General features: G+C 35.3%; 1 protein-coding gene across 2 annotated transcripts; it reads right to left on the bottom strand.

Moving 5' to 3' along the window:
- Positions 1 to 755: 755 nt before the first annotated feature.
- LOC144963230 (elongin-C) lies at positions 756 to 8,511 on the bottom strand. 2 transcript variants are annotated; one of them, XM_078897068.1, is made up of 4 exons: positions 8,373 to 8,511; positions 4,283 to 4,464; positions 3,479 to 3,527; positions 756 to 2,399 (listed from the first exon to the last, which is right to left on the bottom strand). In XM_078897068.1, the coding sequence occupies exons 2-4, from the start codon at positions 4,452 to 4,454 to the stop codon at positions 2,258 to 2,260; spliced, it is 363 nt and encodes a 120-aa protein (XP_078753194.1). In that variant the 5' UTR covers positions 4,455 to 4,464; positions 8,373 to 8,511; the 3' UTR covers positions 756 to 2,257. The 2 variants fall into 2 exon arrangements, with proteins under 2 accessions (XP_078753194.1, XP_078753193.1); XM_078897067.1 differs by lacking the exon at positions 8,373 to 8,511 and adding an exon at positions 8,147 to 8,256.
- Between the last annotated feature and the right edge of the window lie 6,711 nt (positions 8,512 to 15,222).

The following is a 15,222-nucleotide window of genomic DNA, read 5'->3' as shown; positions in this document are numbered from 1 at the left end:
ACAATTGAAGCATCCAAGAATAAGGCAGACAAAGGGGAATTTGTTTAAATAGGGACCAGATGTAGATTCCTAGAGCACACTATCAGTGCACTTAGTTTGAGATCACCTAAGTCTCATCCAGACACAAGCACAGGTCCCTATGAAGAGGAACACACTCAAATGTTTCCAAATCATATATTATAATACATAAACAAAACAAACAGTGCATAAGAGAGAGATGATATACAAGAAAAAAAAAACATCTCCCAGCCAGGCCCAGGACAAAACCAAGTAATCTCATTCCAAGACAAAGACAGAAAGCATGTTGGAAAACAGACATAGGGGGGTAAGAGACAGTATGTACCTTCCTGCCCACTATGGGAGGTCAGGAACCCCACCCAGGACATTTGACAGCTCTGCATACCGAACAAGTGTGTATGAAAGGTGCCAGACAAAGCAAGAAAGAAGGATACAAGAGAAAAAAAACCATCCCAACAAATCAGTCAACCTCAACTGGGAATCAAACCTCAGATTACAGTAAGCACGTCTGACTGGTAATCAGAAGGTCTGAATGTTCGATCGCAAGTCAAGGTTGACCAATTTTTTGAGATGGTTTTTTTTCTTTCTTGCTTTGACTTTGACTGGCACCTTTCATACACACTTGTGTTCAGTTCTTTATCTTACACCAGTGCCTGCTCCTTAATTTCCGTTATGCATCCCCCTCCACCTCAGCTACAGAGAAACTAGTAAAAATAAAAATGAACACAATGATTTCCTTTTTTATATAAAGAGACAAATGACGTTTAATTTTAATTTCAAAAGAACGGTACCCACTTCACATCGTCACACAGACACTATACTACACAAGCAGCATTCACTCTTTAATCGTTTCACAACCGTTATCAGAACTTTTTCATACATGACAGCAAATTAAATTAATGAAAAAGAAAATATACAGTTATTATCACTGAATGCTTTTTCAAAAACATTTTCCTTTAATTCAATTAAATGTTTACCAAGTTCAAACCGGTCTCTTAATTGCTGTACCCTGACAAAAAAAAAAAAAAATACACGAACATGTATTTAAATTTTTGGCCAGAAAACTCGTCCTTCAAATGTCGATAATTAAACATGATCCTCATCTTGGCAAAAACTCTTAAACCTTAGACTTTGCAGGCCCTTGGTTTGACAGATTTTGCCAAGACGAGGGTCATTTATTTTTGTCTATCGATATATTTGAAAGATGAGTTAACTTGAAATAATTTTTAATGGGCATATATTTTTTCCCCCCGGAGCACAGCAGTCTAGACGAATTCAATCCAAGCCATTTTTCCTCCAAAACAATTGAGATAATGAGAGTACATATTCCTTTATACCTGTCAAAATAAGAATATCTTTGAAAGTTTTGTTCTGTTTAAAAATTTTTTAAATGACATTCATAAAGAAAACAATGGGAAGGATGAAACTTGAAAACATAAATAAATAGAGATGGATTGCCATTCATGTAAAAAAAAATAAAAATGCTAGATCTAATATTTTGCATCAAATGCCCAATTCTTCGGATTAACATACTCAGACTAGCCTAGTTGAAATGTTAAAAACTTGTAGTTTTCAGAGGGAAGAAATAGAAGTTATTATAATTAACTTTACAAATTAAATATTCCATCCTTAGCAGTATTAAATATGCCTTTAAATTCCTGAATAAATGCTTTGTGGCGCCAATGTTTTCTGTTTAACACATTGTATTGAATCAAAAATGTTTATTTATTTCTGCTGTTGAAGCCAAAAATTTGCAATCTTACGAATTTTTCGTCGTAGTTGGCAGATCTACTTACTTAGGTGAGAAATACAACAACCAGAATCCTTTCTTTTATTAATAAAAAGAGAGAAAATTGTTTTCCCATCAATAATTGTTTGACACATTAAAACATTAAAGCGAAATATCAATGACATCTTCCTGATCACAAACTCCATCAAAATCTGAAGAATCCTAGTGATAATAATAATAATAAATGTTACAATGAATGACATAATCAGGCGGATGGTGAAAAGGTTTGAACTGAAATATTGCCAAGTTTAGAAAAGTTGCTGGATACCTTTTCCATACATCTGACCATAACTTCATGAAAAATCACTCGACTTACTTCAAATAAAGATTAAAATGCTCCAGGGAGCATATTCTCTCAGAAGCAAAAATAATGTAAATCCAAAATGTTCAACTTCCGACTGATTATGTCATGCACCGACACATATAGGAAAATTGGCTAAAGAAGGGGATTTAACAATCTAAGAAATTGGCTGCCATGAGTAATTCTAAAGCTATCTCTGGAGCAATAGGGAATTCTGGGATTTCCGTCGAGGAGTTGGTGTAACGAACTTTGTATGTGAAGTACATACAAACTTTCTGGAGCACATGAGATCTGAAAAGAAAAAAAATAATTTTAAATGGCTATAAAATTGTAAAGCATGATATATGTATTTTGCTATGGCATACTTTCACAATGTTAAAGTTAATGGCCCTTAAAGTGTGCATGAAAGGTACCAGACAAAGCAAGAAAGAAAAATACAAGAAAAAAAAACATCCCAAAAATGGTGTAATGGTAGTAGCACGTCTGACGAGTAATCTGAAGGTCTGAGGTTCGATCCCAAGTTAAGGTTGACTGATATTTTGCGATGACTTTTTTCTTGTATTTTTTGTACAGCATGCACTCTCTGTATAAAAATCTTGGAATGTAAACAAACTGAAGGGTTTTGAGCCTAAAGAAGCTGTTACAGTGCAACATTCATTTGTCAAACACGCATTCGACAAATTCACGGATTCAACAGCATGGTGACGGAATATGGACCAAAAGTGAATGATGATGATGATGATGACCTTGGCATAGATCAGTTTCCTGTCACCTATCCCGTTGTTCAGGACAGCCTAAGTTGCGCTCGTTGTATGCCATGCAGAGATCACAAAATGCCATTGCCAAGTTGGACGCCCTCCTTGGATCTCATCATCAAGGCCAGAAGGTGCAGCAGAAAATATCACACTTCTTCAGGAGGAAGTGAAATCATCCTTTATCAACGGCCCTTTTCAGGTATCCTTTAACAACGGCCCTTTTTGCTCATTTGGTTACATTCCGGTTAAGTTGATTTTTGGTTAAGTCGAATATTTTTCTCTGTTCCCTTGGGTTTCGTCTTATCTGTATTAAGCTCTTGAACTGCTACAACAAGAAGAAGAAAACGTGACAATATTTTGCAAAGGCTTACACGACAAGTGACCAAGTGAAATTGCCCCTCGGTGATATTTAACAAAATAAAATGAAGCCATCCAAGTTTAAAGAGTGGATGCCCACTTGTACTTGTTCATACCATCAACATTGAAACACTGGAATAGTCTCACATCTCCAATAAAAGAAATCTGTGAAATCTTCAAAATTGAAGTTACAGACTTAAAAGGAAGAAGTTTACTACTGCCTACCATACTAAAATAGAAAAATAGTGAAATACTCACGGAACTTCTCTGAAGTTGATCTCATTATTCTCATGTTCAGAAAATTGTCCTGTTGGAAGAAAATAAGATAGAAAAATTTAATCATTACAATGCTTTTCTTTTTGCAAGGCCATTGTAAAAAAAAAAATACAACAAATTTTTAAATGTCAGAAGATTTGGAATTTACTAAGTTGTCCTTCATTTGTGTAAATTTTTGTTCTGCTCTCACTTTACTGCACATCTATTGAGACAAAATTAAAAATATGAAACAAATTTTTCTAATTGATACAACCAACCGTACTTCAACAGACATATTATCAACCTAAAATAAAATAAACATCCACATGTCCAACCACTACCTCCAATGGATGAAACCGCCACAAGAAAAAGATGAACCACGTAGATCAACCTATTTGAAACTTTGAAATTTGAAAATTCTTCAGCTTTCAGGGAGAGAAGAAATAGAAATCAACACGAGTTGGCCTCATAAAATACCAATTTGGCCCTTATATTATGCGTCAAAGTTAATTTGTTTTACAGCACCAAATTTTCATTCAACGAGCTTAACTGAATTTAAAATACAATCAAGAATTTTCCTTGAAATTGGCAGGTCGTCCCCCGCCCCCCCCCCACTCTACTCCTATCCAAAAAAAATTAAAAAATAAACAAAAAATTTTTTCTTTCTTTCTAAAAAGGTCAATATCTTGGGCTTGGGGTTGTAGGAAACTGGCCAAGTTTTGTTGCTTTTGCCCACTACATTTAATAAAAGTTGACCCCCCAGAAGTTATTTTTGTCTATGTAAATCAAAATGAAATATGTTATTACCAGGTCCACTCAACATGGCTTTGATAGTTCCAGAGGTCAATGCATGGTCTCTCTTGACAATAAATTCATGTCCATCTGATGACATCAGTTTCACATACTGGGAATTGGGACCTTCGATGCCGCCATAGGTCTTCTCTTCTTGATCAGCCTTTTCATCTTTGGAATCAGACATTTTCGAACCTCTGCAGTAAAAAAAAAATATTAAAAAATAGATCAACGAAAACTCAAAGAACAGTGCAAATCCAATTAATCACGACAAATGACACTTGGTTTCAATAAATACCAAATTTTTGGAAATTGACATTAAAAACGTCAATTTGAACATTTCCCAATCTTCTACGGAATCACTCGTCATCAAAAATTTCTCTATCAACTTACAATTATAGAGGTCTAGAACTGTAAATCTCATTGTGCGGCTATGTGGTCTTGTAGTATGACACTTGCTTTCAGATTGGAAGGACCTGAGTTCAAGCCTCGCTCGGCGCATATTTGAGTCCTTGGAAAAGGCCCTTTACTCACTTTCTCTCACGATAATCAGGTGTAAAATGAGTACCTGGTCGTAACAGCGTCCTCTCTGTTGGAAAAAAAATTGTAATATCGCCTAACAAGCGTCTTGTCCCGTCTTAAAGCTTAAGTCTTGCCATTGGCCAGGGAGCCCTGTAAAGCGCTTTGAGCACTTTTAGTGGATATTGCTCTATATAAAAGCTCAAAAATTATCTTCAGTAAAATCTTTTAAAATGAAATTTATGGTGATTGGGAGTTGGTTTATTTTGCAATAAAATTCTGATTCTTCTTTCCCTCATCTTGCCTTCTCGTTTGAATGACTAGTTGGTGAAGGAACGACGTAGTCTTCCTCAGCTCTGGTCCATCAGTGATGATACTCACAAAAAGTCAAAAAGGAGGAAAAGTCTCGGAAAAACGGAAAACTCACCTAGAAAGTAGGCAGGATGACTTCTTTTGAGTATTTGAAGAGTACTTTAAAACGCCCGGAGTCCAGTAAAAGTAGGAAATTTTTATATATATATTTTTTTTTTTAAAAAGGAGGTATTTTTTAAAGATTTATTAATAAAAAAAAAAGTAAAAGGAGGAAATGAAGGAAATATCCGCGGATCGAGGATCTGAGGAGGAAAACCGCGGAAAGGAAAGAAAACCGCGGATTACCGCGGATCCGCGGAAAAGTATCATCACTGGTCCATACAGTTTAGTCTACAGAGGTGTCGTACCAGACCAAAAATCCCCTCTTTGTGTTGCACACTCTTTGGGCAGGTCTGGAGTTTTGGTGAGCATATTCTTCTCTTCACGACAATCTTTCTTCTGTTATAATTATAATTTGCCATTTCCTTATATATTTAACTTATCATTACAATTACAATTATGAAAAAATTCTGATTGAAAAGTGATGAAACCCAAAACCCGTAATAGAGGTAAATAAATAATCAAAACAATCAACCAGGCAGGGTAATAATAATAAGGAAAGAAGAAAAAATAAAGAAGAAAACCAAAAAGTACCACGAGACATGACCTTGTGCGGCTATGTGGTCTTGTCGTATGGCACTCGCTTTCGGATTGGACGGTCCCCGAGTTCGAGCCTCGCTCAGCGCATAGTTGAGTCCTTGGAAAGGGCCCTTTACTCACATTGTATCACTGTACTCAGGTAAAATGAGTACCTGGCTGTTAACAGCGCTGTCTCTATCCAAAAAAAATTTGTAATATCTCCCAAAAAGCGTTGTCCGTTCTACATACTACGTGTTGCTGTTGGTCAGAGATCTTTTGTAAAGCGCTTTGACTTTGAGCACGTTTAGTGGATACTACGCTATATATAAAAGGTCGTTTTTAAAATTTATTGATGGAGAGATGCAAAGATGAGAATCGAGAACCACTTGGAAAGAACTGGGTAAAGGAAAATGGTGTGTTATAATCCATGAGAGTAAAGTAAACCATCTTCTCTAAACCAAATGCAATAAAAAATATCAACTAGGTATTAGCTTAACTTGCAAATTTTTTGTATAGAGTTATTATATCGTCAACCTTTCCACATTTCTGGCAAACCCACCACTTTTTTTATTTTCTTGCTGTTGGACTACTTGTTCAGCTTTTTAGATGATAGAAATCTTTTGGGAGGCCCTCCGTAAGCTCCTTGGGCTAAGGGAAACAACCCATGTATTCCTTTAAAACTAACCATAAGGAAAAATTGAACCTAGTAAAAACAAACACCCTTGCACCTTTGCCTCTACTAAGACCTATAATAACTAACCCAAATAGAAATAACATGCTCCAACCTCAAGCTAACCCTCAGTGAAAAATAAAAAAAGGGACTGCTTTGCATTACCTTTCGATACTTCAATGATAAAATGGTGGCGGAGAACCAAAACAATGGTCATGCTAGTGTTTGGAAATTTTAAACTTTCACTACGTAATCTATCAAGGTTTCTTCTAGAGCTAAAGATCCATTATGAAAAAACAAATTGAAAGAGATGCTACCTCAAGAAGCTTACGGCACAGTGGAAGGCCTCTCGATTTATTTGTTAAACGTAAACATTATGTTTCATCGGGTTAAACTATATACAATATCTTTAGTTTGGGTTGAGGGAAAAATGAAACTACGGAAGTCCTTCCTTGTACCAAATTCTGAGAACTACTCCATTATACACGGACACGGTACCCCCACCACCCACCCCATCCCTCCATATTTTCCCGGGTTTTTATCTTCTTTAGGATTACAAAATAAATCTTATAAGAAAGGGGGGAGGAGGTTAAAACTTTTGCAACATGATGTCATGTAAACAAGTAGAAGTAGGTACTTTGGTAAACGTCCATTTGGCCCTCCAGCAGGGAGCCGATAAATGGCCTAGTGGCTGTGACCCGATTTTTTGGACTTTTGAGTTATGGGTCTCAGAAAAAGTTCCATAGATTTATTTTTTTTATGGATGGATTTTAATGATTGATGTCTTATTTTCTTCAGGAGAAATTACTCTATCGTTTGGTGTAGTTTATTTTAAAATCAATGACAATTTAGTATAACTTCTGATTATGGATAAAATAGGGTATAATTTAGCTTTGGATAATTAAAAGATTAGAACTTGGTAAATCAAAATTTCATGCTGGCACGTTTATTTAACATCTTAACTTTTTTATAAAATTAAATTCAGGGCAAAGTTTTATACCGCATCCATGAAATTCGTTCCAGTAAAATCCTTACTCAATTCTTATCGGCCATTTTAGACCAGTTTTGAAATCCAAATGGTGGTTACTACCGGAAATGCAACAATTTTCAGGTCACAAAGTCCGTCAGTAAATAACAAAGGCAAATAGAAGACCATTTTTCAGCCTTTAAATTAAACTAACATAACTTTTTTTCTGTTTATCTGATTTTCACAATTTTGGTATCATTAGAATCGTGTTGAAAAGCACTTTAAAATGATATAGGTTTCATTGAGCTCAATCCAATTTGAATTTTTTACCAAAGTACCTAGTAGAAGTTGTTTTATTTATTTTTAAAAATTTTAATTAATAAAAAACAAAAAAACATCATCGCCCGGATTTGTTGACCACGCCACGCTGTTGACAGTTAACGGTCAACTTAATATATTATAATAATACGAGTCATCAAACCAATTCGGTCAAGTTATCTACGCGAATAAGACGCATTTAATGTAAACACAGCAAGTCGTCCCCAGATTCATTAACCGTCTGAGTCTAATGGGTAATTTTATTTTCATTGTTGTTGCTATTGTTGACATTTTCATTTTTAAGTTTTTACTTCCTTACCTTCGACTCGAAGTAAAAAGTTAAAACAAAAGTTTTAAATGTCTATGGGAATAACATTTAGGTTTCTTTTCTTTATACTGACAATGAGAGGCTCACTTATTCCTATACATTTCTGGGAATCATCACAGTGGTGAGGCTAATTTCAGCGAGAAGTCGAGATGCATGATGGAGTATGGAGTACAGTGGTGCAGTCTGCAGTCATTAGCAACACAAAGTTTGGTGGTGTCACGAAAGAAAAAGTTATTTCAAATAAAACAATCGACGATTTGGTGGGACAACAGCTCACGAAAAACGTACTAATCAAGCCCATAAATCTATTTACCTGTTAGTCAGTGTCACACGACAGGAATCGTTTTAAAAGAGGAAAAGGAGCTGATGTGAGCGATTTTCACGTAATCAAGAAGAGAAATCGAATCAACAATGAGAGTAATGAGAGTTGATTTTTGTTTGTCTGAGAGCCCGGATGCCGGATGTCATACTTTTTTAAAAGTTACCAAAGTACAGTGAAAAGGAACTAAATTTTCTAAACATATCGCAAATTATATGCTGCTTCTTTGAAACTTGAAAGAAATAAATGACAATAATAATATCGAATATAGGATTCAATTTAATTTACCAAGACAGATGATGGGGACCTTTGGGATTACCCTATAAATCAATAAAACACGATGAGTGAGACACTTGAAAAATACAATCATTCATCTATTATTGTTATTCAAAACATAATGCAGTATTGTATTATGAGGCACATCATCATGTGTCTCCTTTCTCACTTCCTTCTCTTAATTCTTCATCTTTTTCCCCCTCATCCCCCCCCCCTTTTTTTTTTTTTCCTCCTCCTCTTCTTTGTCTTTTTCAATTTCTTCTCACTTTTATACTGGCCGTCTTCCGATGCGCCTCAACAACAAACAAAAAAAGGAAAAGAAAAAAGAAATAAGTCGAAAGAGTCTTTCTTACAAGATCATTGGACTGATAGAGTAACATGGAACATATAATAAGGTTTGTTACGTGATTACGTGCTGACCAAGCGTTGTCCTCGAAATGCTCTTCTCTTCTGACAAGAAAAGAGGTTTGGTTCTATTTTTCTCTTGAATTTGGTACCATTTAGGCATTCGTAATACAGTAAAACCCCGTTAAACCGTCCCCGCCCTTATATGTACCTATTACAGCCCTGTGTGGATCCTTGTAATGTATCTCAGTACTTTTCAATAATTTTTTATTTGACTCTTACGGGGGAAATCCAAGAAAGAATATATGTATCATCTAAAAAAGTAATACAGGCAACACCAGCAGTAAACTCCCCAACTACATTAGACCAAAAAAAAAAAAAAAAGAAAAGAAAAAGAAAACCAGACTAACAAGAGGACACGACAACATGCTATCAATTCAAACATCAAGGGCAGACACCCGCTATACTCTTTCCCTCTGTTGTTCGTTTATAGAATGAACTCCCCCAGGGGTTGATAGAAACTAAAAACAATACAGAATTTTAAAGGGTCTTGGAAGCGTGGGGAAAAGATCAAATGATGAAATGATCACAGCGTGTATTATGAATACGTGAGTGAGTTTGTGTGTGTGTGTGTGTGTGTGTGTGTGTGTGTGTGTGTGTGTGTGTATAATGAAATTTATAAGTGTAAACTGTATATGTTCAAAGTTCAAAAACGTTTATTTTAGGCAATTGCCAATGTAACTCATACAAGAATATATTTTTTCAACAAATCAAATAAGTAAAATCAATAATAAAGCAAGGCAAACAACGAATATAATAATGATAATAACAGTAATAATAATAATAATAATAATAATAATAATAATAATAATAATAATAATAATAATAATAATAATAACAATGACAATAATAATAATAATATAATAATAATAATAATAATAATAATAATAATAATAATAATAATAATAATAATAATAATAATAATAAAATAATAATAATAATAATAATAATAATAATAATAATAATAATAATAATAATAATAATAATAATAATAATAATAATAATAATAATAATAATGATAATAAAAATAATGATAATTATAATGGTGGTAATAATTATGTAAAATCAATTAAAGATTTAATTAATAGTTTAGTTATTTAATAGATTTTTAGACCTTGGTACAACTCAAATAATTCACGTCTTATTGATCAACATAAGATATGGCATGACGACAATGATTTTTTACACTGTACAATGAGATTTGTTTACATAAGATTTATATAACCATGAAATAGTCTTCCAGCAAGAGTAGTATTATTGCCGCTACAACTACTACCACAACTGCTACCACCAGTACATCTACTACTACTACTACTACTACTACTACTACTACTACTACTACTACTACTACTACTACTACTACTACTACTACTACTACCACCACCACTACTACTACTAACACCACTACAGTCACCACTACTATTACGTCTACTACATCTACAACTACTACCACAACCACTACTACCATCACTACTGCTACCACTACCAACACTACTACCACCACTACTACTACGACTATTACTACTTCTCCTACTACTACTACTACTACTACTACTACTACTACTACTACTACTACTACTACTACTACTACTACTACTACTACTAGTACTACCCCCCCCCCCCCCCCCCTGCTATCACTATCACCTCTACTACTACCACTACTACTACCTCCCCCCCCCCCCCCCCCCCTGCTATCGCTACCACGACTGCTGCTGCTACTACTACTACTGCTACTACTTCTAACACCACCACCACTACTACTACTTCTTATTACTACTACTACTACCACCACCACTACTACTACTACTACTACTACTACTACTACTACTACTACTACTACTACTACTACTACTACTACTACTACTACTACTACTACTACTGCTGCTACTACTACTACTACTACTACTACTACTACTACTACTACTACTACTACTACTACCACCACCACTACTACTACTAACACCACTACAGTCACCACTACTATTACGTCTACTACATCTACAACTACTACCACAACCACTACTACCATCACTACTGCTACCACTACCAACACTACTACCACCACTACTACTACGACTATTACTACTTCTCCTACTACTGCTACTACTACTACTACTACTACTACTACTACTACTACTACTACTACTACTACTACTACTACTACTACTACTACTACACTACTACTACTACTACTAGTACTACCCCCCCCCCCCCCCTGCTATCACTATCACCTCTACTACTACCACTACTACTACCTCCCCCCCCCCCCCCCCTGCTATCGCTACCACGACTGCTGCTGCTACTACTACTACTGCTACTACTTCTAACACCACCACCACTACTACTACTTCTTATTACTACTACTACTACCACCACCACTACTACTACTACTACTACTACTACTGCTACTACTACTACGACTACTACTACTACTACTACTACTACTACTACTACTACTACTACTACTACTACTACTACTACTACCACTACCACTGCCACTACTATCACTACTACTACCACTACCGTTGCTATTACTACTACCACCACCACTACTACCACCACTTCCACTAGCACCACCACTATTACCACTAATAATAATGCTAATAATAGCAACAATAACAATAATAATAGAATCAATAATATCATTAACGCTATCACCACCGTTACTACCATCATCACCATCACTACCACCATCGTTATCATTATCATAATAAAATAGCAATAATAACAATGCACAGTGAGAGTGAAAATCAACATCAACAGACAATACTAATGATGTCAACAGCAACGATAGTGACGATGATCTTCATTGATTACCAATCATTATCTAATATCACAAGATACTCATACATTACAAGTAGCGAAAAATAAGAATTATACATATAGATACGTTAATTTAATATATTTCTCATATGCGTGTCAAGCTCAAGACATGACTGACAATCACACACGCCCTTCCTACACACATATGCACCCACCCACACAAATACACACACACATACATACACACACACATACATACACACACATACACCCACACACACACACACACTGATCTACGAAATCAATTGTACAGCAAACAGTGAGAAAAAAAAGTTAATTCAAAGGATTCAATTATGGCTAATAGACTAAATATTCAAATAATATATGTCATAATCTTATACATTAATGCATACCACAATGAATAAAAAAAAAAAAAATTTTTTAAATAATAAATAAAATGTATTTTAATTCTCCAGTAATACCAGGTGCCTAACTAACATTTTTTTCATATTCGATCAAAACTTTTCGACAAAAAATTCCAAATCTTCGCAATTCTGTCCCTGTGGAGTTATTTACAAATTGTATAAACTTGTACATATTGGGTTTTTCAATTAAATACTTAGGTAAATATTTTCCTCTGAAATAGTTATACCGTCTGCATTCACAGATTATGTGGTACTCATCTTCAATTGAGTTACAATTTATACAGAGCCTAGAAGGAAAATCAATTTTTGGTCTCTGCCATCTCCCCCTTTCGCACATAAAATTATGAGAACCTAATCTAATTTTTGTAATGGCGAATCGAATTACTTTTTCCTTAATCTCGAATATATAGCGTACAGAATTGTCATTGTCCAAATGTTTATAAAGTCTATGATCGCTAGTTGATCTTATCTCCTCTTTACATTTTTGTAAAAAAATATCGCTAAGGCGTTGACTGAAAGTATGTAAAAACATATTCTCATTTTCAACGTATTGATTAACCCAAACGTATCCAAAACCATATTTACACAACATTCCTCTTAGCAAAGTTACCCAGTTAGTACAAGAGATATGCTCTGTAGCCTGTGTTAATAATTTATTATAAATTATCTTGACTGGATTGTTTTCTTGTAGTTTTAAAATTTTAAACCAGTATTTAATTACTCTTATTAATCGCTGATTGATTAATGGGAATACTTTTAATTCATGATATACGAAAGCTGACGGTGTAGATTTCCTTACCCCCAGTATGGATTTTAAGAATCCTAAATGCATTTGTTCCATTTTTACCGCTTCACAATAGCCCCATATTTCGCACGAATAATTAAGTATTGGTGATATTAGAGTATTAAACAGATGGAGTTGGGTGGAAGGTGATAATTCCTGATATTGGTGGAGCAGAGAATATAAGTTAAACATTGCTCTACGACCTAGGTCTACAAGGTTCTGTATTCCTTTCGTAAATCTTCCACTACTACCAAACATAAACCCCAGATACTTGAATTGCCCTACTGTTTCTAATAATTTGTCTCTATAAAACCACCTGTCCATCATCCCGTTCTTTCCACCTCTTTTAAAGGCAACGCATTTGGTTTTTGTTGTGTTAACGCGCAAACCCCATTTGTAACAGTAATCACTTAGACAATTAAGTCCTCGTTGTAAACCAGTTCTGCTTTCACTGAATAAAACCATATCATCGGCAAATAAAAGGACAGTTAACAGCAATGAGTTAATGTTTACACCTATGTCGTTATGCTGTTCAAAAGCTTCGTTAATGTCATTTATAAACACAGAGAAAAGAAACGGAGATAGAGACTCTCACTGAAGAACCCCATTTGTTGATGTGAAGAAACATTCATCATGAGGGTCATCGCACTTGTTCGTAGTGGATGTGAAAATTGACTGTTTGATGCAAAGTTTTATTTTACTGTACATATTTTGAAGAATGTTTGTGACTTTACAACTGACTTTGTTCTTGTGTAACTTAAACCACAGAGCCCTTCTATTAGCACTGTCAAAGGCTTGCTTTAAGTCAATAAAAGCACAATATAAGGCTTAGAAGATGTAACCGAGACATACGAGCAAGAATAACTCAAGCCAAACAGGCCTTCATGGACCTGGGAAACATTTTGAAAAACAAACAGATGTCGTTCGGGATTAGATTCCGAGTCTTGAAGTGCTACGTGTGGCCAATCTTGTTATACGGATGCGAAAGCTGGACTACAAATGCAGAAACACAAAAGAACATTGAAGCTTTTGAAATGTGGTGCTTGAGAAGGATGCAGAGAATATCGTATACTGCACACAAAACGAACGAAGAAGTGCTAAAACAAACATACCAACAAAGGAAACTAATGCCCTTAATAGTGGATCGACAACTATCCTTTTTCGGACACATAGTAAGGAAAGATAAGAAGGAATACCTGGCAAGTTGTGGAAAAATACCTGGTAAACGCGCCCGGGGGAGACAAAGAAAAACACTCATAGACCAACTGAAGGGCTTCACCAACCTAACAATCCAAGAGCTGTTTGAAAAAGCAAGAGACAGGGAGGAATGGAGAGAGATAATTCATGCAGTATCCGAAGCCTGGACCAGGCATGGAACCTAGAAGAAGAAGAAGAGTTGTTTAAAAATAATTCTAATAAACCATGTAAGATAAATATGCAGTCAGTTGTTCCTCTTTGTTTTCTAAACCCAAACTGATTTTCTGAAATGACGTTATTTAATTCTGCCCAAGTACATAATCTCCGATTTAATATTGTAGTGAAAAGTTTACCAATACAACTTAACAGCGTAATGCCTCGGTAGTTGTCTGGATTATTAATTTCCCCCTTTTTGTATATCGGTATGATTTCACCAACTGCCCATTGTTGGGGAAAGATGCCACTGCTAAATACTTTGTTAAAAATCTTTAGTAGAACTTGACGAAGAGCACTACCTCCATATTTTATAAATTCATTAAGAATTAAATCGTACCCCGCACTTTTGTTATTTTTCAAGCTTTTGATACTATACTCTAATTCGTTTATGTTTATATCCCCGTCCAACCATTCATCATAACGGGCATCGTAACTTTTTTCCCATTTGCTCACTTCACTTTCACCCGAGCCAAGTGGGGATTGAATATTGTTCATGGTACGGAAGTGCGTAGTAAAATCACAATCACCCGTGACTAATTGGATTCAATAGTCTGATGTCACGCGCCCGGCAACGGCGGCCATCTTGGTTCTAAACAAAGAAAATCATTACTTTTTATTCTTCATGCTGGCTAGAACTTTCATTCCCTTTTCATATGCCTTGTGATCAGAATGTGTAAAAGTCAATACATGATCAAATTGATGGGGTTTTTTTACCTCTGGATACGCGTTTAAGCTCGCCGGGGAAATATTTCATACGGCGTCTGCCATTGTTCCGATA

This window comes from Berghia stephanieae, chromosome 1 (genome assembly GCF_034508935.2).
Source record: "Berghia stephanieae isolate SIO BIC M18660-M18661 chromosome 1, UCSD_Bste_1.3, whole genome shotgun sequence".
NCBI classification, from domain to species: domain Eukaryota; kingdom Metazoa; phylum Mollusca; class Gastropoda; order Nudibranchia; family Aeolidiidae; genus Berghia; species Berghia stephanieae.
This window is presented reverse-complemented; position numbering and strand designations above follow the sequence as displayed.

Bases quoted from the DNA above. Each gene is read 5' to 3' on its own strand.
- LOC144963230 (XM_078897067.1), bottom strand. The intron at 3,528-4,282 runs GTAATAACATAT...TTCTTCCAACAG, and splicing joins AGCCATGTTGAGTGGACCTG to GACAATTTTCTGAACATGAG. The intron at 2,400-3,478 runs GTGAGTATTTCA...TTTTCTTTTCAG, and splicing joins ATCAACTTCAGAGAAGTTCC to ATCTCATGTGCTCCAGAAAG.